The following is a 26501-nucleotide window of genomic DNA, read 5'->3' as shown; positions in this document are numbered from 1 at the left end:
AATTTTGATTAGTTTAGAGCAACCCAAATTTAAAGCATCTACTTTCTGTTAATTTTTGTTGAAGAGCAGGTCCTGCATTCCACCTGCAACTAGGGTCTTCCTCTACCTGTAAAGTAGAGATGAATCTGGATTCTTAAGTTTTCCTCCATTTTCTACTTCTTCTGAAAAATAAAAACATACAGCTTGGACAACAAAAAGGAACTTTGTAGAAGCATTTTACAATCCATGACTTTGTAAAGTGTCCAAAACTCTGATGAGCTTCTAACAATAATCTTAATTTTTAATGAATGCTTACTGACATGCCCGAAGTAAGCATCTTAAAATGCTAAAAACTGAAAAAGTAATGAACTATTATTTTTTCTGCATTTTCCTGTGCTTTTTGAAAATACTGTCACCCCACTGCGTGTTTCTGAAGGTAACTACCATTTGCCTTTGATAGCAGGTAGTTAATTTCACTTTACTTAAAACCATCTTTTCCAAAGACAATCCATGGCAAAACTAACTTCTGTCACTAATGTGTTTTAATAATTTGTGGGGAGTGTTACAGGATGACACTAATATTTTCAGTTAGCCTGGTTGTTTGCAAGGTAGCTGCCTCCTAAGCAAGTAGAAGAGATATTCCCTGAAATCTGCTCAAGGATGGAAAAGCTTGTAGAAGATTTTCACAGAAAGGAATAGAGTGAAGAGCAGACAATATCCATTCCAACACAAAGCCTGAAATGTGGCTGGGATAACCAGTGATGTTATCCACTGACAGGGGTTGAATTTTTCAGTGACTTTCTGATTAAAAACTGGTTCAGCCAGCTCTGTACTGCTTTTCCTTTTCACACCACCCCAGGCCTTAATCTGCAGAGGACATTCTGGGGTCAGTCTCTGACATGAGTAGAAGATGAAGCATTATCCCCAGTTTAAACTGTGTTTGCAAGATAACGTATCTAAAATAGTCACACCAGTACCTTGTGTCAAGGAGTGAGGAAGCTATCAGCAACTCCACGGGTCAACATTCAGAAAACTGCCGTGAAAGAACCTTTTCTTTATTTTTTCAGTCTGTGCTGAAAACAGTTTAGCTAGACCTACAAGGCTGGCTTCACAGTTTGCTTTGATTGCATATGCCAGTGAAAAGGTTGAACTGATTTGAACTTTGTGAGATGGATAGCAGCTGTTGTACTAACTGTTTAAACCCACCAATTTGGGCATAAACTTTGGCTGAGTAAATAAAAAGCCTTAACCATACATAGTACCTGTAATGAGCTTTCCTCTTTCAATTTCTGTGAACAGAATTTGTTTTTAAATCAACAGTATTTTACTGCTAGATTTTCCAATACCAAATTTTTCGTTGCCAGATACTGAAGTATCTTACAAAAAAAAAAAAAAAAGAACTAAAAATAAAGCAAGTGAGGTTTTTTTTCATTTTTCATGAATGAAGTTACTGTTCATCACTGCTGAATGCAGTACAGCTCTTTCCTCCCTAAAACAAAGTTTTAAAAAGTCTAGCATTGGAATCATGCAAAAATCTGAGAAATTATCTTTGTGTATGTCTGTGCATGTCTCATACCTCTCTGAAATAGGAGAGAGAAAGATGAAGTGGATGAGAAGAAATGTAAACAAAACCAGCCTACAATAGTGTGTGCGCTTCCGGTTGGTTTCTGTAGCCTTTAAAGTCTAAAAATCAGTATATACATATAAGAATGGGAAAAGTTCCAGAGCATTCTTTCAGAAACCACGAGGTTGTTTCCTTATCACTGAGTAAGGCATCCAATGCTGACACAAGTAGGACACTAATGTTAATTTTTTACCCAGGTAGAAAAGAATAAGGGAGCAGTTAATAGTGTAGAGAAAGAAACATTAGTTCTGAGACACAAGCTTGTCACAATTCAGAATTATACTCAACCCCAGAAAATCTGAACACCCTTTGCCCAGTATCTCAGCCTATCACAGAATTTCACAGTGAATGCAGACCCTTTCATTTAGTGGCAGCTTGATGTAGAAATATATAGCAAAAGAGATTTCTCAGTATCTTACTGTAAGTTTTTCCTAGACAGAAATGTAAACAAACCAACAGATATTTTGTCAAAATAAAACTCAATTAGTTTCCCAGGAACCAAAAAAGAGGAATGCATTATGTGACTATTTCATCGATTTATTAAGTATTTGCAAACCTTGGCAGATTTCATTGCTGCTTTTAAACTACCTCCAATTTACCTCCAATTCAGTGACAGATTCACACAGCTGCTAGGATTGTCCAGTTCAATTTGCAGTATTTCATTAGAACCAGAGGCCTCGGGTGTAGGTTTGGATCAAAGGTTTGGGTTTGTATCCATCCTTCTTCTTTAAACCCACCCATTGATGACAAAAGACACAAAGTCACGTGAAGGGCTTTTGGGCAAAGCTACATGAAGGTCTTTTGTTACTAAGAGGGTTTGCTCTGCTATTTCCTGCTCATTTGGATGTGATACTTTAGCAAGAGAAATGAAAAAAAAAAATCAGCATTTATTCTCTTGTGACATGACACTTGAAAGCTTTGCACAGTGCAGTCATTGAGGTTCAGCCACCATCTAACTCCCATCCTGGGGGCAGCTGAGAACTCCTGTGGAAGCTCTCCTTGCTCACTGCTCTGCACACAGCTCACAGTCCCTCTGTGTGCTTAGCATCGTTTTTTCCAGTCCATGGGCATTTTCATGACACTGTCTGTAGCTGGAGTAGAAAGTTCTGTCAAAGGGTAAAAGAGGAGCTTGTCACCATTTCCTTGTACCTTGAGAAGCAGCATTCCTGTGTTCAAAGAGGATCTCGTGTAAAGTAAATCTTAGAATGCCCATTACAGGGGTATCTGGTTGAACACTATTTTCAGTGCCTTCACTTTACACATTCAGCAAACAAAAGCAGAATATGGCATGGTCTCTAGTAACAAAAATAGGGTACCTCACAGTGTGCTGTTCTTTATTTTGTTTAATTTGAAATTAAGATGTTGTCACAGAAGTTCAAATCTCATTTCTTCCTAAATTTTACATTTTTACCTGCAATGAAGGTGAAAGCAATATGGCTGATTGATTTTGGTGGGTTTTTCAAGTTCAGGTGATTGAATTGATCTACATTTAGCAGGACAGATGGCATTAATAGACCCATCAGAGAACCTAATAGAATTACTTAGGTACATACAATTATTTATGTATATGAACATTTGTATGGTACTAGTTGTCACCAAGGTAAATACTTAATTTCTCACAAATCTATTTACTGTTACTTCTTTCAGCTGTACTTAGAGGTAAGGTCCAATCCTTTTCCCATAGCTATCTCTTAGTACATATACTTAGGTACTCCTCTTTTTTTGTTTCCATTTCTCTCTTCTTTATTTCAATTTCATAACTTGATTTCCTACCTTTTCTTTTGTGTTGTTCTTTTTTTTTTTTTTGAAAGATACTTTGTTTGAAAAGTTTACTTTGGATCTCTCTGTTCTGTCTTTTGATATTTCCCTTCTCACTCACACTGCACTCATTTTAGTGTTCCTTAAGCTGTAATATTTGGTGAGTCCAAATATGAATATGTGCTATATCAACTATTTGTGACTACAGCAGAGGAAAGCCTGTCATTTTCATCAGTCAGTGTACCAGTACAGTAAAAATGTTTTTTGTTCTAGTCAAATGTAACTTTTTGGTTCCCAAACTTACTGAGGATCTCAGAAGCAAGAACGTTTTGGATGCTAGTAAAATTTTTAAAAAGGCATCTATAACTTGCTGACCTTGGTGGGCAGGAACTCTAGAGTTAACATTATCTCTTCTATCTTCCAAATAGTGCTGGCACCTCTTGGCATAGGAATAGTAAATGACTTCCCTGTGACCAGCTGGAAGCTGATGGCTCTGATTATTTTATAAACCAGTTTTAAATTCTTTGCATGTGCAGTGTTGTCCTGTGTCAGACTGGTGAGCTGCTGCTGCTGCCGTTGCCTTGCAATATGCTCATGTGCATCCTGGTAATAGACTTCCAGTGGGAGTTGACGTAAGTTTACCACATGGCACAAGGCCAATTGCAGAAGGCAGAGGTTTTAACAACATTATGGAGTGTATTTGCAGAAAGTTACATAGTGAGAAGTCAGGATGATGACCACGGATACATTTATGTGTGAGGAGAAAGGCACGCTATCACATGAACAAGGAAATAGCACCTGAGATTGTAAAGACCAGACACCTAAAGACCAGGTTGTGAGACAGTTCAAAACATCATGGCAGGCAGTGAACCAATACATTAGCCTGGTATGAGAAGGCACATACAGAGATTTCCCTAAAGATACAGGACTTAACTATAATGTCCTTCTTGACATTAATTTTACACTGCACAGGGCTTTATCATGTAGATGTAATTTCACTGAATCACAGCAAACAGCTTTTGTCTGGAAAGTAAAATTTATTCATGTAGTCAAGCTTGTTCATTGTTACAGTAGGGATTACTTAAATATGGTATGTTTCAGAGTGTATATTTCAAAATGCATTAAAGTGGCTTGTATCAGCAATAGTTAGAACTCAGCAAGTAAGGCAGTCAGGCTTTTTCCACTGCACTGACATGTCACAAAGCTTGCCTTGCTAGTACTTGTATTAGTCTCATTAGAAATTAGCAGTAAACCATCATTTTTGTAATACAAGAAAGGACTCTAACTTGACTGAGGACCAAAAGTTACTTTTATCTTCATAATTGCATTTAACTGTCACAGAATTGCTGGAATGAATCAGAACGCTCCAAGGTTCTTCCACATCTTGTTTAGCACTGAACACTAATGTTTAAAATAAGTCTGCATATAGATTTTCACAGTTGAAAATCTGCCGTAATTTTGTTTTTTAGATAGATTTACAACATAATCATTGAATGCACTTCTGTTGAAAATGTCTAGCAGGTTAAAATCTGTGTGACATGTCATCACTTCTCAAGCCAGAGTACTACTAGAAGTTGGTAATTTACTAAGGAAAAAAAGACTTTGATATGGAAGAATCTGTGCCATTTTCCATCTGTGCTGACATTTTCTGTGCTTCACAAGTAATAATAAACACAATAAAAATTTATTTCAGGAAATTTCATAAAACACACACAAACAGGATGTGCCCTTCCTGTGCACAGTCAAGAACTGTGTGACTTGTGACATGTACAACTTCAAAACAGAACTGAAGTGGGGCCTAAGTGATGTATAAGTTTGTACTGTGCTTTGCCCACAAATGAGTACCATAAACAGTGTGGAGGTATCTGAGTGAGTGAAGAGTTTGCACTTACTGAAGTTATTGATGCTGCTTCTATTTGTATTTAATATGATTCGAAAGTATCATCAAATCTAGAAACACCAATTTGTTTACCATATTCAGATGTGATCTGACTCTAAGAAATTGAGGACAGATGAAAAATAGCATCTGGTTTTATTAGTTTCTAAAAACCTTCACAGTATGTAGTATGAGTAGTGACAGAAAAGGGAGACAAGATTACACTGGCATCTTTTCTACCCAAAATGTTAACGTCATTCATGAGTAATCAAATGGCTACAGTAATTATCTAATCTGTTCCTTGTATTTGTATTGCTTGAAATGTATTTATAATGCCACAGGATTTGTGAACATGTGCTTTAGGAACTGCTCCTACACATTCTGTACATCCAAGTAGGCCTGACTGGTGTGCGTCATTCCACTGACTTCATCAAACTGTGGCAGAGAGGAGCAGCCTCATGGAGCATACTTTGGATTTCTGTGAGAAGCCTGAACTGCTGCAGGCGCTGAGCTGATGTGTATTGTGTCCTTCTGCTGTTGCTAACATGCCTTGCAGCTTCACCCATGTGCAGTGCTTTCGATTGTACCATTTCTAGTATCCACCTTGTCTCAGAGCTGGCTTATGAATTTGTCTGAGGCACTGCATTCTGCCATAAAAGGACAGTCACAGATTATGAGTCTGAGGCAGGTGGGAGACAGAAAAGAAAGAGGCTGGAATCAACAAGCCCAAGTCAATGCCAGGCTCTCATTAGTCCCTTGGCATGGGCTCAAGCCTGCAAGTACTGCTGAATGATCAAGGAAAATAGGTATTTGATTTTAAGAGCACTGGACTTTCTATTTGTGGATGTATGTCTGTGTGCTTAGTATTCATCACATATCTACTGATAAGAAAATGAAGATTCAAGTAATTAAAAATCCCAGTCCCTCGGTGATGCTGGTGACTGACTTAATTTCCCTGGTAAGAATCCTAAGATCTTTTAGGAAGCCTACCATGCCAAATATTGTGTTGTGTTTAATCCTGTACTTGTCCTTTATATGGCACTCCTGTTGACGTCAGTGGAAACTTGACTTTTGAGAGTACAGAAGAATCAGGCTGAATGGATTTTTTCAATAGTAAAATTGAATGGAAGGAAACCTTCTGAGAGGTACCAAAATCTTATTCCTTCTTATAACATAAAGGGATGTTTTCTGCTTTGTTCTTCAAGGGTTCTTACCTATATGGATTTGTTTATCTCTGCATGTAGTGAGTGTTGATATACTGGATAGCACAACTGGCAGATTTGAAATTGACTGATGCAAAGTATCTGTAATGAGCAAACATGGAATGACTAATAAATGTGTAACATGCATTTCCATTTGTTGTTCTACATCACATGTCACAGCCATTTCTAAATAACTTGTGTACAGAGTTTTGCCATCACATTTCTATTTTGTGGTCGCTAAACCATATTGAAGTGAGCAAATGTAAGGACACACACTGTGTTAATCACTAATAAGCTTTAAATATTTTCTGCTTATATTTGAAAGGGTCTGAGAAATGCCTGTAATTTTTGTAAGCAATTTCCAGCTGGTTACGTTTGCTGTTACCAATAGTACCCATTACACAAATAAACTTTTCTCCCTCCTCTTACAAATACAAACAAAAGATACAGATTTTACAGTGCTGAATGTAAATGATTAAGTCATTCTGGTGTTATTATTCTAGATTTACAATGACCTCACTGAAAACAGAATCTAGACCCCTGTGGTTAAATCACAACAGAACAATATTAAAACCAGATTTGAATAAACCATCTTAATTAGAAAATGGGGTTATGTTACAATGTCATTTCCATACCGAAAACTGCTCAGGGCAAGACACAGAAAAGCCCTCAAACAGGACCATCTGCAGGCGCACTCGGGCAGGAGGTGCCCTCGGGGCCAGCCCGCCCCACCGCAGCGCCGGGCCGAGGGAAGCCGGCACGGCACGGCACGGCACGGCACGGAGCCGCCGCTGGAAGGGCTGCCAAGGTCCGATCCCTCCTGTCCTGCCACCGGAGCGTTGCGCAATAGGAAAACATCTAAAATATGTAATGCACACTTTCGCTCTCGCTAATCCAGCCTCGAGAGCGGTAGCTGAGCCGCACTCAGAGTTAAGTGTGTAATGCCTCAATGGTGAGAATTACACGTAAGCGCAGCTCGACCTGCAGCTTCTCCGGAGGCGATCAGGAAAAACGCACTACGGAGCAATAAGCGGTGACGTCCCTGTTCTTCTGAAGCCCCACCACAGCTCCTCTCCGCAACTCCGCCGATTTTCGCATCCAAACCCTGGCACCGATGACAAACCCTGGCTGCAGGACCCTCCGGCACAGCCGAACCGCCCTGCCGGGCTGCCCTCTTCCCTCCTTTCCCTCCTCTCCCGGCAGGGAGCAGCACCCGACCGCCCTGCCGCGCCGCGCACCGCACGTACACAGACACAGACACACGCACAGAGGGACACACGGACGCACACCCGCTCCCCCTCTCACACCGCACTCTCGCACGCACCGCCCGCCCCGCACCGGCTCCCGGCGCGCTGCTCGGCCCAGCCGCCGGCACCTCCCAAGGTCACGGCGCTCCGCACCCCCGCGCACGGCAGCGCCCGCAGGTGCGCGATGCGCGGAAGGAAGGAGGGCGGCAGGAGGGCGGGCGGCAGCGCGGAGCGGGCCCGGCACCCCCGCCCTGCCCGCGGCCATGCCAGATTGCCTCGCGACGCCCGCCTACTGGGGGCGCTCTTCGCCGGGCCCGCCGCAGCTCCGCGGTCGATCGCGGATTATAAGGGACCGCTCTCTCCGCCCCCAGCGGAGTCTCCCTCCGCCCTCGCCCTCACTCTCCACCCCTCCTTCGGCCGCAGAGACGGGCATGGAGTTGGCGGGAGCCTATAAAAGCCCCTGAGAGCGCGCTGGGGCCACGGCGCTGTGACAGTCTCCACGGGCAGAGCAGGACTGTGCACCATGTCCCACCACTGGGGATACGGCAGCCACGACGGTGAGTGCCCGGCGATGCAGGACACCTGCCGGCAGGTCCCCGGGAACCGCTCCCGGGACGTGCCCGCCGCTGCCCCGCGGAGCCCTTGCCCGGAGCGGCAGTGAGCTCGGTGGCGCTTTTTTTCTCGTAACCTTGAAATGCACCTGCGCCCGGGCAGCCTGTCCGGCGCTCCGCACGCTGTGCCGGAGCATCTCCTGCTTCCCTGCTGACATTCCTTTACTTCCGGAAGGGAACGACGGGCGCTACTCCGCAGGACGGGGTGGTCCCGAGGACTCCCCGGTACAGCCCCCTCCTCAGCAGCCGAGGCCGTGGGGCTGCCGGGTGCCGGTGCCCAGGTGGGATCTCTGCTCACCTGTGCTGCCCGCTACCGCCAGCCCGCACAAGTGGTTCGCAGTTAAAGGCTGATGCTGGTGTTCGAACATCCCGATTTCCAGAGGGAGGGTTATCGCTTAAATCCCCCGAAGTTTGTCTCTTTTCCCACTGAGTTGCTTTCCGCTCTTACAGGACCCGCTCACTGGCATGAGCACTTTCCCATCGCCAATGGAGAGCGCCAGTCCCCAATTGACATCTGCCGCAAGTCCGCCAAGTACGACTCCTCTCTGAAGCCTCTGAGCTTCAGTTATGATGCCAGTACGGCCAGAAACATCGTCAACAACGGGCACTCCTTCAACGTGGAGTTTGATGATTCTTCCGACAAGTCAGGTGAGACCTCACCTTCGTGTGCAGGAGGGGAACGGCAGAAATTGCTACTGACACACCTACTAAAACGTATGCTAAATTCATAAGGGTTTTTTAAGGATGACAACATACCAAAATGTTCTAGCTTCTGTAAGGTGAGGATTCAGCAAACAGGAAACTGAGATCCCGTTAGAAGAAAACTAAGGCTATCTAGGTAGCTAAACTCCTATAAAGTGAATTGGTTAATTTTTGGATAAATCAGAAGGATCTGGCTAAGGGCTTGGCTGTGGAAAGGAAAAAAAAAAATTAGAAGTGTTTCACAGGAATAATTTTAGCCATAGGTTAACATAAGCTACTGATCAAATGGTTAAAAGAAGAGGCAAAATACATTGTAGGCAAAAATGGCCTTAGAATAGCAAAGGAATACAGTTAACAACTTGAAGTGGAAATAGTTTGGAAATAGTTTCTTTGGTTATCAAAATATTATTTCATACTTCTGAAGCCAGTATGCTCCCAGGTTAGTACAGAAACAGAGGAGTGATTAGAAAATACCTCTTTGTTCTTCTGTAATTCAAAAAAAGCATTATCCCTGGCATTTCTTGATGCTGGGTTTTCTAGATAAAGTGCCTGACGCATTCCTACAAATTTTGCTAGCAGACAGTCAGTCCACAGTGTCTTGCTGTTCATTGTGCTCTGTAGTGAAATTAGGCACCGAATCTTGCAAGCCCTTAGTAATCCTTACTGAAAGGAATGGCCTTTTTGATGGACAGACTGAATCCAGACTGTCCTTGCAACAAGGGATTGTAGTTTGGTTGTAGTTTTTCGTATGGCTGCATTTGCAGAAGTCATCACCCTGCCACTATGAATGTGCCTTTTTTTTTAATTTGGACAACAAAAACAATCCTGTTGTAAGTCATTGCCTTCTCTAGACACTGCCTGATTTAACTTGCTTGAGCAAGTGTCCTATTTTTCCTAAGTGTTTTGTTGGTCATGTCATTTAGGGAATGGTGCCGAAACCAAATGATCTGTGCCTACTAAAAATACGAGGTTTTTGTAACTAATGTAATACAGCAGTATAACAGCAGTGCTCAAAGAATTTGACTTTGTATTTTAACTATAGTCTTTATGCTGAACAGTATTGAGTGGTCAGATATAAGTTGTATAAATATACATAGGTCCATATAAAAAGCATCAACGTTTTTTTTTTTTGAAAAGGAGAGGGAAAAGGTATTCTGACCTTGGTTTATTTTTCTGAAACACTGGGAAGCTAAAGGAGCTGCATCGTGTTGAATTTAACAGTGTCATGGAGAATAAGGTAAATGATCCAGACTACAAAAAAAGGGTATTCTTTTCTTACCAGATACATGCAAGTCTGCTCTTGCTGCTATCCTGCTCTCACTGAGCCCAGAGGAATCAGGTTTAGGTCTCCATAGTGTAAAAACTATTGTGTTCATTTTGTGTGTACCTAAGTCTGAAAAGGACTGTGAAAATCAGGTTGTGAGGAAAAATGGCAGGAACATAAAATAATTTAAAGAAACGACTGTATATGCTTGTTATGAGAAGTCAGTGCAGAACCAGAACATCTGTGACAGGGATCTTTTGACAAATACGCAGTGACACAGCTTTCAGAGTGGGAGGATAGGAGATGTAAGTAGAAATATTCTCAGTATCTCTATCAGTGAATCAAAAATTATTATTCTTTAGAAACAAAAACCAGTAAACAGATTTCTGTGAAGCTAGGTAAGGGTGGATCATTCACTTCTAGACTTCCTCTTGAAATTTACAGTGCACAGAATCTACCTGGCAGCACACTTAATGGCTTCATTTGTATGCAGTTAACTAGGTAACCTACTTTCCTTACACAAAATAGAGCTGTCTTTGACTTGTGTCTGCTTGATTCCGAATTTGACACTCAAATGTGCATACCCAGTTCTTGGTTAAACATCACACAACAATCACAGGGAGAAGCTCTGTGAGGTTATGTGATGTGCTACTATGTTTTACAGAAGACAATGGAATATTATCCTATAAATACTTCTCACAGGTCGTATTGCTTGTTTCTATGAGCTGTCCCATATGTGGTAATGAATTATCTGTAGTAGTAGGCGCAAAATGAAGTAATAAGATCATTGTTTTTGAATAATCCTCAAGATGAGTAACTGCACACAAAGTAGATCCATTTCATTAAGAACCGTCAGGCTCATAAGTAACGACACTGGAGGAAACTGAACAGCAGTTCTAGGTCTTATTGTCTGTTTGATCAACCCTGCTCTTCCGAGTATACAAAATGAGTTCTTGCAATTAAAAAAAACCCAAAAAGGCAGTAATAGCATAATAAAAATAGGTAAGAAAGCTAAAATGCTTGTTTGGATAAAACTCTCTGGAAGTTACTTACTTGATTCAGAAAATATGTAATGTGGATAATGTTGATCACAGTTGAGAACAAGTAGATAAAAGACTCATTAAAATTTTGGTATTTTTCCTGCGAAACATATATTTGTTACATTACATGTATGCATCAGGAAGGTCGTATGAAACTTCTGCCCATATCTGTGAAAAACAAAAAGAAAAATTTGGATTCCTTAAATATATCTATATTACTTTGAGTAAGAAAGTAAAATAAAAGTTGAGCTTTTTCAACAAAATAACTTTATGCACAATTTATGTGACTGATGTAACTTCACGGAACAAAATGTTTTCTTCTTTGCTTTTACAAGATTATTAATTGGTGGAACTTTAAAGCCATAACTGATGATTCAGATTGAAATTATGCTTATGCCCTATACAATTTTCTCTTACAATGAATTTCTAACACAGAAATTGTATTAATGCCTTGTGATAGCTTTAGAACCTGACTTTGTTTTACTTTCATGTTAATTTTTTAGATATGCCTAGATGCAGCTAACAACACTTAGAAAAACCCTCTTCCTAAGCAATTACCTCCGAATCTTTGATTTCAGTTCTTGTAGCAACTGTCTTGGATTGTGTGGCAGCTCTCCAGAATATGCTTGCTAAGGCTCTGTTAATTCCCAAAGTGAATCCCCTTCATATTTCACAGTTGCAAGTTGGTAGAAATGGTAAATGGAAAGGATATTCAGAAGCCAGCTTTGCCATGATAATGAACTTCTTTCATGTCAGGTGGAAAAATTCCATGTTTTTCCCTTAGATAAAATAGTATTTTCTATTTTGTATCCTTGGAGCCTTTTGGAATGCTTTCTTGGGTTTGTGTGAGAAACTGAAGTTTGAACTTCCCCATTCAGTTGTTACTTAGTCTTTGCCTTCAGTCCTTGCAGGTATTTTTTTAATTTTCATGTCCACTGTCTTTTAGTAGTACTGGAATGTAAAGTATCTGTAGGCATTCATCTTTAAAATTCTTTAATTTGAAAAATTTCTTCTTCATTTTGACAGCAAAAAGTCATAATGATAAAAGTGTCCCTAGGAACAAAACTTTGAATTCAGGTTCATCCACTCTTGTGATAGAACCAGACCATACATGTATGAATGAAGCAAGTGTTGATGGTAATTCTTAGAACAAGGCATGTTACTAGAATCCAGGAATTTTACAGCAAAGGAGTGTCATTAAGGGTACTTCTTTTATCATATTGAACATTGCATATTCCAGTCTTCTGTAAGGGCTTTTGTGTCATTTCCCTCGCTTCAAAAGACAGAAGTAAAATAGTGACTTCTCAGAGCCGTAAAACCACAGGACATGACTGCTCAAAAAAAACCCCCTCAAGTGCCTGAAAGATTTTTGTAATATACAAAAAGTGTGTTCTCTGTGTGAGTTTTCCCAGAAAATGTTTGAGAATTTATATAAATTCTGAAATTCAAATGAGACATGTTCACAACAGTTGACTATGGATTCTGTATTTTCTGATCAAGTGTTTGATGAGTTTATAAAAGAAAAAAGTCAATTATCCGTGAATTTATTCTATAACAAGAATGTTAAAATATCATATCTTAGCTGTAGAACCTGACAGAAGTAAATTGCAACTATGCTGTAAAAATCTAGAGACTTTACAAAATGTGCTGGTAATTTATGCTTGTGAGTAAGTCTCTTAATTGTTTCCTTTTCCTTGCTGCTGAGCCAGAGTATTGAAATTCAAGTCAGTGTCCCAAATAAATCTGACACTTTTGCAAATATTAACTCATAGTAGAATTTAAAAATCATGAGAAGACCTTGAAAATGAAAATACTGTATTCACCTTGACGCTAGCTCCCTTTGAGAATCTTTCAGTAGTTGTAATCCAATATATTACCTGATTCTTTCAATAATGGTAAATATTAATGTGTACACTTCAGCTGTCTTGAATTACGACTCACTGTAAATAAAGTAATCTATTTTGTTACAGTGGTTATTGAAGATCCAGTGCATTAGCACTGCTCAGTTTGCAGTGAGTTTCTTTGAAAATAGTGCCACTGTTGCTCTTCTCCTACGCTTCCACCTCAGCTGGTAAATGGAAAAAGAGACATGTAGATCTGCTGTCTTTAAGGCACAACTTTTAATCCAAGTCACTGCTACTGGTCTATTTTTAGGCTTCCCAGATCTAAAGAGATAATATTAGCCATGCTAGAATAATACTGCATGTCATCAGTATAGGGTTATGGATTGAAGGTCCACAGTGCAGTATAGCTTAAGCAATGAATGTGTCAATCCTTTGGATTCAGAAATGAGAGAACTGATTGATTATGGGTTTAGGGGACTGTATTCAGACACCTGCTTATGTAACAAGTATTGTTGTGCATGGCTTGGCTGTCAGAGGTTTCAAGGGCATGTGATCTCTAAGTCATTTTTCCTTGAACTGGGATCACCAGAAGCTGCAAAGTCTGTATAAACAAGTGACTTGAATAGCTCCAGTATTTCCAGGAACTGGAAAGGAAGATGAGAGGGCATGAGATTAGTCCTGCATGTTTCAGGTCTTCGTTTCTTTACAGAAAAGTGCCCTTCTTCATTTACACTGGGTTGGGGTTGGTTAGTTGTTGTTTTTTTGTTTGTTTGATTTCTTTTTTTTTTTTTTTTTTTTTTTTTGAGGTGAGGGGCAGGGGGGTTGGTTGAGTTTTTTGTTATGTTGACATGTAATTTCTGAGCAGAAATTTGACCTGGATTGTGCATTTAACAGTCATGGAAACTTCCTTCCCTTTTGCTAAGCCCTCCTCTAAGAGGCACTTTTAATGCAAAACCAGGAGAAACTAGTCAGCTGTTATCAGCTGGGGCCACTTGGAAAAGTTTATTTTTAAGATGTAATGAAGCTGTGTGCCAGATGTCACGATTACCACTCTTCTCAGCTGATAATTTGTTTACTTAGAGGCATGAGGGACTGCTGCAAACGTACAGGCAATGCTCCCACCTTGAGTTTGTTAGTCCTTCATTAGATCTCAGCATAGTATGAACACTATCCAATACACAATTTTCGGTACAGGAAGCAGCCACTGGATGAGTATTTAAGTATTACTATTAAAAATTAAATCAGTTGGTACTTTCAAGAGAATTGTAATGCTTTCGGCTTGATTCTTAATGTTGTTGTCAGCCGATATAGTATGAAATGTGAGGGCTGAAGGCTGGTCAGAGACTCAGTACAGCATCTTGTGATTCTCAGAGAATTTCTGTTTAAGAGACTACATGAGAAATAAGCTCTGGTGGTCTCAGGGAGTTGGAGAAAGGTTAAAAACCTAAATTACTTTGTATCCTGAAGCAGGTCAGAGTCTTTTTGGCTGCTGCCCAGTCTAGATGAAATAGTTCAACTGAGGTGAATTGGAACCACTGTCCTGCTGCAGATACACACGTCTTAAGACTTGCTGTCTTTTGGCAACTATTTCATTCTGGTCTATCTCTGTGGAACATCCTTGTAGCCTTATCAGGCTAAATTTCTAGAAAGGTCAGAAGTAGGTTTGTTTTGGGTTTTTTTTCCTCATGATTTGCCAATTTTTTTCTCATAGTGAAACCCATTACAGGTGTTTTCTGCAAATATGAGCCCTACAGATGCTTACTTCAGGGCTGTCTTGCTCTTGTTGCTTGTCATGATACAATGTCCTAGGAGGAATGTCTGAAAGAGATAACATAAAGAAGGAAACATCTCACAAAATCTGACTCTCTGTACTCCACATTTCACAGAAATGACAGCTCACCCTGACTAACTCTAGTCTGTCAGATGGGAAGCCCATCCTTGCATAAGAACACAAGGCTAATTCCTGAGCATCCTTATTAGAGCCTTTTTTCATGTCATTAATAGTACATGGTGCTCAAGTAGGTTTTTTCCTTGCCTCAAGTAATGCTTCATCTGCTCTCTTCAAGTCATGTTTTCCATTGTACAGATGTCTGTGTATACACAAAAGCTTAACAAATATTAACACTAATGTATGTATTATCTGTATGTTTACATAAGCATTTGCCTAGAATGCTATTTACACCTCACATCTACTGTAGGCTGATACAAAATCATGGTTTTCTTTGTGCTAAAGCAGTGTGTGTGCAAGAGGGCTGTTCTCAAAGGTAGATGCCTGAAATGTCCTGCTGCTTGTTTTTCTTTGGTGAAATCTTAATTAGAAATAATTCTCCAAGTTTGGAGCTTTTGGGCATCTACTGTACTCTAGTGGACCCATTATTTCAGCTACCTGAAGGAGCTTTGTAGCCGGTGATTGTCATTTGTAGAACATCTCGTTCTGCGTTTTCTCAGATTAACAAACTTTACAGTAGTATTTTTTCTTGTCTCACTAATTTGTATGACAGGAGGGAATTCAGTCTAACCCATAAAACAGTCTTGTAGTTCCTCCATTTTGATTAATCCTTTGACATGTTTATTGGCTTGATGAGATTTATTAGTTTTCTGCTCTGTATAGAGAAAAACATTCCAAAGGAGTTAACTAAATAACAGTAATTCCCACAGTATTCCTGCTAAAATTTAGATGTGGATGCTGCCACTTTCTGAAAGAAGGTATGAAGTGGTCCACAGTATTTTTTTTTACAAGGCTGTTCTGTTTTCCATTGGAGGGATAACTGCTCACTGACTTGCCATTAAATAGATCAGTGAAGGTGTGTAGCCTCAGTAAACAGCTGTACCAGGCACAGCAAAACACCCTTTGATTCCTGTGTGTTTTCAGAAATCCCAGGGAAGTTTAATGAAGTCAAATCAACTTCACCTTCTGGATCCAAGAAATCCCATAGTTGGTATAAGTCACATAAATGGAAGCGTTTGTGTGGTTATTTGACTTCCTGAATTAGTGCTCCTAATATTTGTGTTCACCTAATTTGGACCATGTTATGAGATCATTTAACAGTGAAATATAATTACTGGATATTACTAGTATAACTTTTCCAGTAAAGGGTAGAAGATAGAATGGCAATGGAAAAAAACTACCATTTCTTAATCTAAGGAAATTAGCTGCAAATTTGTCTAATAAGTGTCTAGTTGTGGAAAAGAAGAAAGGACAGTGTCAAACTCTCACCTCTTGGGCTGTAACACAAGACTAGGTTATGATGTAAAGTGTCTTGAGTAGATGGAATCTGTGAGAAAAGAGTGTTTCTTCAGCTCATCTTGTGCTGTCTTCAGACAGCATGGCATCTGAAGCTGTGCTATAAAACAGAGAGAATCACAGCTAGATATGTATTTTCAGGATGATTTTCACCAACACTGATTTCAAAAGTAAGGGAGTGAATGATGAAATGCTCAAATATGGGTCAGAACTTATCCACCATTTTTAAAAACAGGATAGAAAGGTTGGACTTCTTTTCAATATAGCCTCGAGTTGATATTCTGATCACATGGAACAAAGACAGAGAAGTTGCAGGTAGGAATGTTGTTCTGATTCTCTGTGAACTTTTATATTGCAAAAGCTGATAGCATTTATTTATGGTTTAAAAAGTTTGTTCTGAAGAAGAAAGCAGTTCTATCATTCCTACTTTGCCTTTCAAGTTTAGTTTTAAGCTTTACTTTTGTGGAAAGGCTAAGTATTAAAAATAAAGTAACTGCTTAATGTAGGCTAGAACAAGAGGGCAGTTCTGTAATTAAGCCTGCTGAATTTGTATTCATTAACACTAATCTAATTATTACTTTCTTTGAATGCTCTGCTGTGAGTCAAAATAAGCTAGTGCTGGATTTGAGAACCACAGAATGAGAAAAGTAAGCAAAAACTGCAAAGAGATTTTTCTGCATCTTTTGGGGTTTTGAGACTAAAGCAAACTTTGTGTAGAGAAATAACACTGCAAATGAACTCAAGAACATTGCATGGTTCTGCTTTTCAGCATGCTTTCCATTGATTAATAGTGGCAGATTAACCTGTGATGTGCTAGTGCTTTTTGAGGTCTGGGAGTGGTGGAACCTCAGTCCATTTGTACCTGCAACAACCAGCAAGATCTTGAGCCAAAGGAACTGAAACTGAAGTCTTGCAACTCCACACCATCGTTTCAAAATGAAACACGATATTGTATGGATTAAATGACTTTGCATCTGTGTAAAGACAGCAACCAGTTGCTTCATTTCCAAAAGAAACTAATGACTTTTTTAGCTGCCGGTCTGAAAAAAGTACTCGGATTTGGAGTCCTGTGCTTGAAACAGTTACCCTTCTTGGCAACTAGCACATGCAGAAATGTAAAAGTAAAACGAGATATGTTCCTGTTTGATTACTTTAAGTAGCCATTCTTCTTTGGATCACATAGCTTGGAAATAGGCAGGACAAGTCCTGGTCTGTTGGCTACAGTATTGGAAATTGCATAGGTTGCAGTGGAACATCTGTTCATGTTTTTCAAATAAAAATACATATTGGGAGACTTCTAATTATATTTACCAAAGGAGCCCTGGGCAAATGCTAGATTTGTTGACTGAACCCAAATTTTGCATGCATAGGGAACCCTGGTGGAAACTAATGTATTTTTAAGAAATCTTTATTTTCATGTATTGCAAATTGTTAGTGAAATCCTTCTCACCTTATTGTTTATATTCATGGCTGGTGTTGTCCATGCTTGTATATAATGGGACTTTTTCAAACCTGAACATGCAGCCACCTTTCCAATCAGCATTTGATATATGTTTTCATACATGCACGTATTGTGCTAATGTCTAGACTAACTGCAGACTGAGAGGAAAGCATCTTTGCTCCACAGAATCATTTTGTGGCACATACACAGAGCACAATTACATGTAATATCTGATGTCAACACTCTTCTGTCACTTTATTGTATATATATTTATAGGGAGAAGTTAGTCTCTTAAAATATCTAACACTTCAAATTACTTTTTGTTTTTAAATTTTTAAAGAATAATCACTTAAAGATTTCATTTTGAATTTGGATTTGAGATGCTTGGGGAAAAAATAGGAAAAAATCCCCTACCAAAGCACAAACTGGTGTGAAACCTTGATCTGATAACTTATGCAAATAGCTCTATTTAATAGAACTATTTGTTATTATTCTGTGCTTTATGCTGCACATTGTCTGTGCCTTGAGAATTTTGCAGTGGTAGGGCTTGATCCTGCATATCATAATGGTGATTGGTCACAGCTGGAGTAGAAGGGTAAAACTAACAAGCAGAATAAGGGAGCTTGCTCTTGTATAATTCAAAGTGTGGCTGGGAACTTCACTCAGAGCAGTCCTATAGCATGAGTAATGCCAGATAATGGAGAGCATAAATAAGTAACTTGTTTCCAATCCACGTTTTAAAAAATCTTTCTGTGTAGGCATTGCCATTTTTGCCACTATGGGAAGGACAAGAGATTTGAATTCACATCTCTGCACTGTCTGGTCCTGTGCCCAGTGTTTTACCTTGCTGCAGCAAGGCTGACCAATGGCTAACAGGTGTTCAGGTTTAAATCGGAACCAAAAACATTTTACTCAATCCAATCTGCCACAGGATTTGCAGGATTAAGGCCTAAATGGATGAAGTGTCTAAAATGAAAGGATGGAGTACATTAGTACATGGAAGATGATTCAGTCTTCAAATTTACTTCCTTAGAATGATTCTATGTGAGCCTCCTACAAAGGGGTTTTTTCATCTATTTGGTGACAGAAAAGTTACATCTTCCCTCATTACTTGTAATACTAGCATGCCTGTTAAATTGCTGATGAGATGCTCACTGTAAAGTCACTCACTTTTTTATGCATTTATTATCAATTTTAGTGTATTGCAGTAATGTACCATTGAGGATGATCTGAAGCAGCATGGCAGCATGCAATGAACTGTAAATCACGTAAAAGACCTGAGATAGCTGTAGCTGTCTTCAGTTCGAAGGAAGACTTGACAACAGAAGTTCTGTGAGTTGCTAATAAAGGCACTTTTCTTTGCAGTGGTGCAAGGAGGAGCGCTGGATGGAGTCTACAGGCTGGTGCAGTTTCACATTCACTGGGGCTCCTGTGATGGCCAGGGATCTGAGCACACTGTGGATGGTGTGAAGTATGATGCAGAGGTAGGACATACTTTACCTTCTCCAATTGTTGTATAATGAGGAGGGGGGGGTTTAAGTATTCCACCATAGTAGCACTTTCACTACAGATTTTCACAGGAGAAGGTTACTGTAGACAATTTGGGTATGATGCCACCTTAGAACATAGTTCTTGCAAGACCAGGAGATTAGATTTGTAATTTTTCTCAGCTACTTCCTGTCAAAGAGAAACAAAACCCCACATTAATAATACCTGGGGCTTTTTCCTGCTTTCTCAGTGACTCTTGGAAATTATGAAGAAGAAGAATTGCAGCACCTCTGTGCATACACAACCCCTTTTCCTAGCTTCAATTTTTAACATCAGAAGTATTTATAAAAGCAGCATAATAATTTTGGGGCAGATATTTTTCATATTTTGGTAGCAGAGAATCTAGGGGAGCTATGAAGAAGGCAGACAGTAAAATGCAATCTTACAGGCACTCTTTGTGATACCCTTGAGACATTGGATGTCCCTCAGACCACCTACGACTCCATATTACAGTCTGATACAGAAACTGAGTGACTTTAGTGCCTTGCATCCCACCTTTCATTGTCCCCTGTTCAGAAATCTACTTCTGGTTTCTGTGACTGTCTTCTAAAATATATTCGGAAATACACATTTGTGGAACATACCTGTGATTTTTGCATTGACAGATAAATGAAATTGGCCCCCAAATTCATTGGCTCTGCTGCTTTTTCATAAGGGAAGTAGCTTTGTCTTATCTGAGAAACTTTCAATTGCCTTCTATCTTTCACTGTACCATAATTACTTGTTCAGCTTGACTTGCAGATGTGGGGAAACAGCCTGATGAATTTAAATAAGAAATAACTTGGAAATTAAAGGGAAAGTAACATCCTGGTTAACATGACCTGGAGGTTTGTTTCATATTCTTTTCCAAGTCTTTCCAGAAAAGGACAGGACTTTTTTAAAAGAAAAAAACTTTCAAATTGTGAGTCAAATCTGCAGTTAAGGCGTCTTCTCTGCTTCTTCTGACACTTGCAATATATGTCAGTGTGATGAGAACTCCAGGATGCATAGCATTAAAATACTACATCAAAATTCTGTGGGCTGTATGTGGGAAAAACTTATGCTGAAGATAACAGGAGTTTCACCATGTGAAAAGCAAAATGATACAGCCACAGCTTTCCTTTAAAACTCAACAGGGAATAGGAGTGAGGAGCAAAATAAAATACATTATTAAAATCTCTTTGAATAAATGAAACTTTAAAGTAGATAAATAATTAAACAAATTCTTAACTGTACACAAAAGCTTTCAAACCTCAGCAGTAAAACACCATCTTGCTCTTAATAAATTACTTCCCTGCATCTTCATTTGTGAAGTATTCTGAATGGAATATATCTTCACAGTGCTTCTTTGTTTTCTTGCTCCTAGCTCCATATTGTTCACTGGAATGTAAAATATGGTAAATTTGCTGAAGCTGTGAAGCATCCTGATGGTTTAGCTGTGGTGGGCATCTTCATGAAGGTTTGTTAAACTTTTTTTTTTTCTTTTTGATTATTTTTCCACATTCATTGTGTTGCAGGGGAGAACTTAAGAGCAGAAAACAGGGAATAAGGTAGCATTGTGCTATACGGCCGAAATCCGTAGCAAACTAGGCGTTGCTCCAAATTCTTACCTTCCTTTATCTATAAAAGTTGTACACCAGCCATGGAGTATGACTGCCATCTATCACTGTGGCAGCCCTGTAGCAGCACTCTTGCCTTCATCAAGACAGTGGTGCTACCATAACTCTTACCAGTGAAAAGTGATGTGTGTAAGTGACCAAGTTGTGTGTATGCTTCTGCAGTGTGACCAGCCTAAATAACGCCCATTTTCCTTTTCTTGTCATTGTTAAGTGCCGGAGTGTTTTGTGTTAGTCGAATTATCTTCACAGATAGCTGGAGATGTGTCTGCTCCAGCAATACCTAGTACTTCATCCTGGCCTCACTGAGGGTGATTATTTTATTGGGAGGGTGACTTCCATAAAAGAAGAACAGCTTAGGTCCAAAAATAAATCCACACACTGTAAAAGAAAATAGCTTTATTCTGCCCAATGTCCTTGGCTGACCCGTTTGTGCTCGCTGTCAACTGGCACAATTTTACAGAGACTGTTTTAGTCACTTTTGCTGTAATACTCCTATTATGTAATGCAATGAGGCTGGAAAAAAGTTTCCTTGAGAACTGTAAGAGAAAACTAAAAGTGTCATGAGAATGCATGGTGATTTCTGTTTTCATATGGTTTGTGTTACAGGTGGGAAATGCCAAGCCTGAGATGCAGAAGGTTGTGGATGCTCTGAGCTCCATTCAAACCAAGGTAATACTTGCTGTCTGTGTTGATGGACACCAGTCACAACTGTGCTGTGTTACCTTCTTTGGAAAATAGATTTTTTTACTTCTTCCCAGCCTGCAGCATATATGAAAGCAAAACAAACCTTCCTGCCATCAGCACAGGTTCTCCTATAATTCTAAAAGCAAAACAGATTGGAATGAAGTTGAGGTAGAGAGCATGGACTACTAGAAACAGTGATTATTTCTTATCTTTGTGACTACATTTCTCTGTCTTTTAACTGTATTTAAACCTATATGGTTTAATGCATATTAGGAAGATGAATCCTTCCAAATCTAAACTACATTCCCAGGTGCCCTTTCTAGTCAGTAGTAACAGATAGAAAAAGCATTTCACCTCATCTGTTCATCTGTGGGTTAAATTTCCTTTTTTCCATGAGGGCATGCTTCTCTTGGCTATTTCTAGGGAGAGTTCAGATAAACACTTTGATCAGGTTATATAATTAAGGGGGAAAAAGTCTTTCTGTATTTTAAATATTGTGTGAAGTGTGTGTGTGATTTTAGCGTGCTGAGTAATGCGAAACTGAAAGTACTTAGTGAGTAATTAGGTACCTTCATAGTAAAGGCCTGTACCAATGAGAAATGTGGGCAGCAAAAGTAAAAAATGAGGCTATGCTGTCATCTTTCTCATCAGGCTCCCTTTGAGGTAAAAGGGTATCGCTGCCTACTGCCGTTGACTCTCCCAACAGGTCTCACAGGTTCTGTGTTTCCAGTGCAATCAGGGTATGTGGCATCTGAAATCTCATTGTTTTTCCGGCAAGGTCAAATCTTATCTCTGAGACAAGGAACATAAATGCAGCATTTGATATGAGAGTAATATCTTGAAAATCTTGTAAAAAATATGTTGCTGTGTTTAATACCAAATGTACTATAGTTGGCATGCAACACTTGATGCCAAATTCCATTTCTGCCTTCCTACAAACATGGAACTTTCCTAAGAGACTTCACTACTGCAATCCCAGTGTGTATGTGGTCTCTCCCTAACGTCAGCCCATCTGCTTACTTCACTGTAGGGAAAGCAAGCTTCTTTTACGAATTTTGACCCCACTGGACTCCTTCCTGCATGCAGAGACTACTGGACATACCCTGGCTCGCTGACCACTCCACCACTGCTTGAATGTGTGATCTGGCATGTTCTGAAGGAGCCCATCACTGTGAGCTCTGAGCAGGTAGGTTTCCAATGGGTGGTGCCAGTAGATGTGTACTGGAGTTACACCAATGGCTTCAGTTCAGCCCAGCAGGTGATCCATGAAGTGGCAGTGCTAGTGCATAGCTGTGCAGGGTATTAGCTAGCATCACATGTCAAAAATATCTATCTGAAGTGGTAATCCTCTTCTGACAGGACTTTGCTTCTGCCTGTGGATGTAGAGTTTGCTGTAGAATGTAAGTCTGTCCTCTGTTTGGACACTCCAGGGAAGATGGGGAGGAAGAAATTTAAAAAATTATCAGATAATTTCCAGATACATGGTTAGAGCTGTCGTGTGGTAAAAATCTGGAAAATTGAGGCATGCCTGAAAGGAGAATTTGCACATGCAGAATTAGTCTAGCATGCACTGTGAGCATCAGCAGGTTTGCTGTACATGCAATTACCTCTCTGGGTGTACTTGTCCTGAAAAGGTTTACGAAGCACCTGGGGAGCATGTGTGCTGCATCCACAGTAGAGCTGTAATCGGTCTGTGAATTTTCAAGCATTTCTAGGACACAGAGCTCTTTTTGCAAGTTGTTTGTCAAAGAACAGACTGGGAAATCCTACGCGGATTTGTGATGATTCTAACAAAGCTCCCATTGTTTGAAAGAGGCAAAATTTGCAGATTCCAGAAGTCTGCTGCCTAAGAAAATACTCTGTTGACCAGCCTAAGAAGGATAGTCTTCTTAGTAGGAAGAAGCTTGTGCAGATTAAATCACTCTTGGCCCCAGCCTTCTGTGCCATCCATTAATGAAATTACATACGGGCAAGATTCCATTCTTGGGTTCAGATCTATGTGCTTGAGACATATAAATAGAATCTAAAGCCTATAAATACAAACCAGCCCTGAAGGGCTGTAGTTTAACCTTCAAATTCCTAAGTTTTTTTTACTGATGGCAGGTATGCTAAAAACATGCACCTAATTCTAGGGGATTTGTTCATCTGATATGAAAGAAATTGCAACTGAGCTGTTGTAGAACTTAACATAATAAAAGATAAGACATGTGATGAGGAATAACTGTTGGCAATAATAACCCTAGCAGTGATCGATTGCCATTAGTAAACTGCAAGGGAGCATTAAAGGTGACGCTATTTACTTATTCCAAACTATTCCTATTGCTTTTGATAATCCAAAGTTTGCAAATATGGTTTTATTATAAGGCAAGAGCACACTTACTGAAATAGTGGATTTTTTCTACTATACCTACACCAACCACCTACAAGTGGTAAAAGTTAACACTTATTTCTCCCCAGCACATCCCTCCATATTATCATCAATATTTCCACACTGTGTGGCAGTTTGCTTTTTCATTCCCATACTGACAAAAACAAGAAGCCATGTATCAGAGTATTGATGCAAGGTTTAAGGTGGATAGGTTTTCTAAAGCTAGAAAGAAGCTGGATATGACAGCAGGGTGTAGCAAGTGTGCTACTGTTTGTTGTCACACAGCAGTTCCTGGCTGAGGTTGAGCTCTCAGCTTTGTTCTGGTTGGTCCTGAAGGTAAAGTCCAGCGGAGACAGGTCACAGCTGTGGCCATTTTTCCTTGAATGTGAAATAACCTGGTCTAGAACCTGACCTGTAAGAAATCCTGTGTCTCACCTACATATATCCATCAGCACTTCTATCTGTCTGTGTGAGATCATGTTTGGGGTGGGTAATTATTTTGGCACAACCTTTTTGTGAGTTTTAGAGATTCCTATTTAGACATGAAGGTGCTTTTGTCACATCAGATTGTGCAAACACCAATTTTACTTTAGAAATAAGTACCATAACTATACAGTATGCCCTTACTGATGTGGAGCAGTTTTCCCATCTCAGAGCATTTGAAAATCAGGGTAACTTGAATTTAATCAACAGCTTTATTTTGACCCATGTGTAAAGCCATTTTTAGTTGTTGTTGTTTCAAGTGGACTTAAAAAAAGCCAAAACTGTATAACTTGAAGAGGATTCTGAAAGGATTTCAATTCATATCTGGATCAAGGACAAACAGCTTATTGCTTGTAGAGTTCAGAAAATGTGTCTGTGTCCTTGGTTTTTGTGCTTTCATAGTTGTTCTTGCCAGCATATTTTTTGGACAGGAGAGGCTATGTCAAGGCTGGAAATGGCATGGATGAAATGCAGACATGTGGGTGCTGATGCCATCTCTAGACTACTAGTACTGACAAAACTCTGGTTCAGGCCCAAGAAGTGTAGTTTTAAAAAGTCCTGTGAAATGAGAGGATGCATTTGTGGATATTTGTGCCTTTTTCCGCAGATGTGCAAACTCCGTGGCCTTTGCTTCAATGCCGAGAATGAGCCCGTGTGCCATATGGTGGACAACTGGCGCCCGTGTCAGCCTTTGAAGAGCAGAGAAGTCAGAGCCTCCTTCCAGTAACCTCAGCGCTGAGAGTGTTAGGAATTGCTGTGTTTGTGAGGAGCCCTTCTTGCTAAGCCCAAATCAGACTTTGCCGTGTGTGCCCTGGCAACATCTTGTCTCCCAGATCCATTCTTTCTTTTGCTCTGCATCCGAAATGCCAGCTAATGAAATGTGAAAGGCTCTTGGCCAAATGGGGAAGGGTTCTTAAGGTGTGGGTTTGGGGGAAGCAGGGAGTGGGTGGCTGAGTGCGTTTTGGTGACCATTACTGCAACTGACACTTTGGTATTACAGCATGTTGGCTACTTGGGAGAGGAGATGGTGGTAGCAAAATAAGCCATTTTAAGAAACCTCATCCACTGGTGTGATAGTACACATAACTAACGATAACTTGAAGCTTTGTAAGAAGCACAGGAATGCAGAATCTAGCTATAATTTAGAAAAAGAAGTATTTTGAGAAAGTTAAGCAAAATGAATATTTAGACTTCTTAGTTTTTAAGAAACTGACATGTAAATATTTTTGAGACTGTTCTGCATTTTTACCCATGCTGTCAACAGCCTTAGTTACGTCTTAATGGTAGTGTTGGGTTTTTTAATTAAAAATGTTCTAAATTAAATGTTATCTTTAAAAGTTACTACCATAGAAATAATACAAAATATCTTTTCATTGAAATAATATATGTTCTAATTTAAAAAGGAAGATGATATTGTATTTTAGATAACTTCTCTAATAAATCTATACTTCTGTTTTTGCTTCCCTGCTGTTATTTTAATTCTGGTAAGGAGTCACTAATCTGTTCACGTGGTTGCATATTAAATATAATTACTAAACATATACATTGGGAATTGGCTTCAGTGACCCTGAACATGAAAGCAAGACGACATGGATATGTTTAGAAATTTTCTCTAAGTAGGTATCTTCTCTCTGATGGCAGAAGGCAGCAATCACAACAGATTATCGTCAAAATTGAATGTATAATGAAAGATGCCCTCACAAAACTTTTGGACAAAATTATACTGAAGAATAGGCTCATTAGATTCTGGTCCTACTTTTAAAATTTATTATGAGTTTGCTACCCTGTCAGGAATCACTTTGTAATTTAAAAGGTATAGGTTGAGCAGGCTATGTTCTGAAGCATCTGGATCTTGAAATGTGTGAGATGGCAGTGAAGATATTTCAAAGTGCATACATCAATCTTCAGAAAACTCTGTCAAATCTCAACCTTTGTAAAGCTTCCATATTTAAAATGTCCACCATCCTACCCCCACCAAAAGAAAACAA

The 26501-nt window shown here is 39.6% G+C and overlaps 1 protein-coding gene across 1 annotated transcript; it reads left to right on the top strand.

Moving 5' to 3' along the window:
* The first annotated feature begins 8075 nt into the window (after positions 1–8075).
* Positions 8076–25992, top strand: LOC136287005 (carbonic anhydrase 2). Its single transcript, XM_066179274.1, has 7 exons — positions 8076–8243; positions 8748–8945; positions 19198–19316; positions 20726–20818; positions 21585–21647; positions 22693–22848; positions 25121–25992. The coding sequence occupies exons 1-7, from the start codon at positions 8210–8212 to the stop codon at positions 25238–25240; spliced, it is 783 nt and encodes a 260-aa protein (XP_066035371.1). The 5' UTR covers positions 8076–8209; the 3' UTR covers positions 25241–25992.
* The last annotated feature ends 509 nt before the right edge of the window (positions 25993–26501 follow it).

Source organism: Chamaea fasciata, unplaced genomic scaffold (assembly GCF_029207755.1).
Source record: "Chamaea fasciata isolate MVZ Bird 193981 ecotype frontalis unplaced genomic scaffold, bChaFas1.0.hap1 SCAF_1, whole genome shotgun sequence".
NCBI lineage: Eukaryota > Metazoa > Chordata > Aves > Passeriformes > Sylviidae > Chamaea > Chamaea fasciata.
The sequence above is the reverse complement of the archived record's forward strand: the minus strand, read 5'-3'. Positions and strand labels throughout refer to the sequence as shown.

Excerpts from the sequence above, each read along its gene's own strand:
- LOC136287005 (XM_066179274.1), top strand. The coding sequence starts at position 8,210 with ATGTCCCACCACTGGGGATACGGCAGCCACGACG. Across the intron at positions 21,648-22,692 it reads TGAGCTCCATTCAAACCAAG|GGAAAGCAAGCTTCTTTTAC; the intron begins GTAATACTTGCT and ends ACTTCACTGTAG. Across the intron at positions 22,849-25,120 it reads TCACTGTGAGCTCTGAGCAG|ATGTGCAAACTCCGTGGCCT; the intron begins GTAGGTTTCCAA and ends CTTTTTCCGCAG.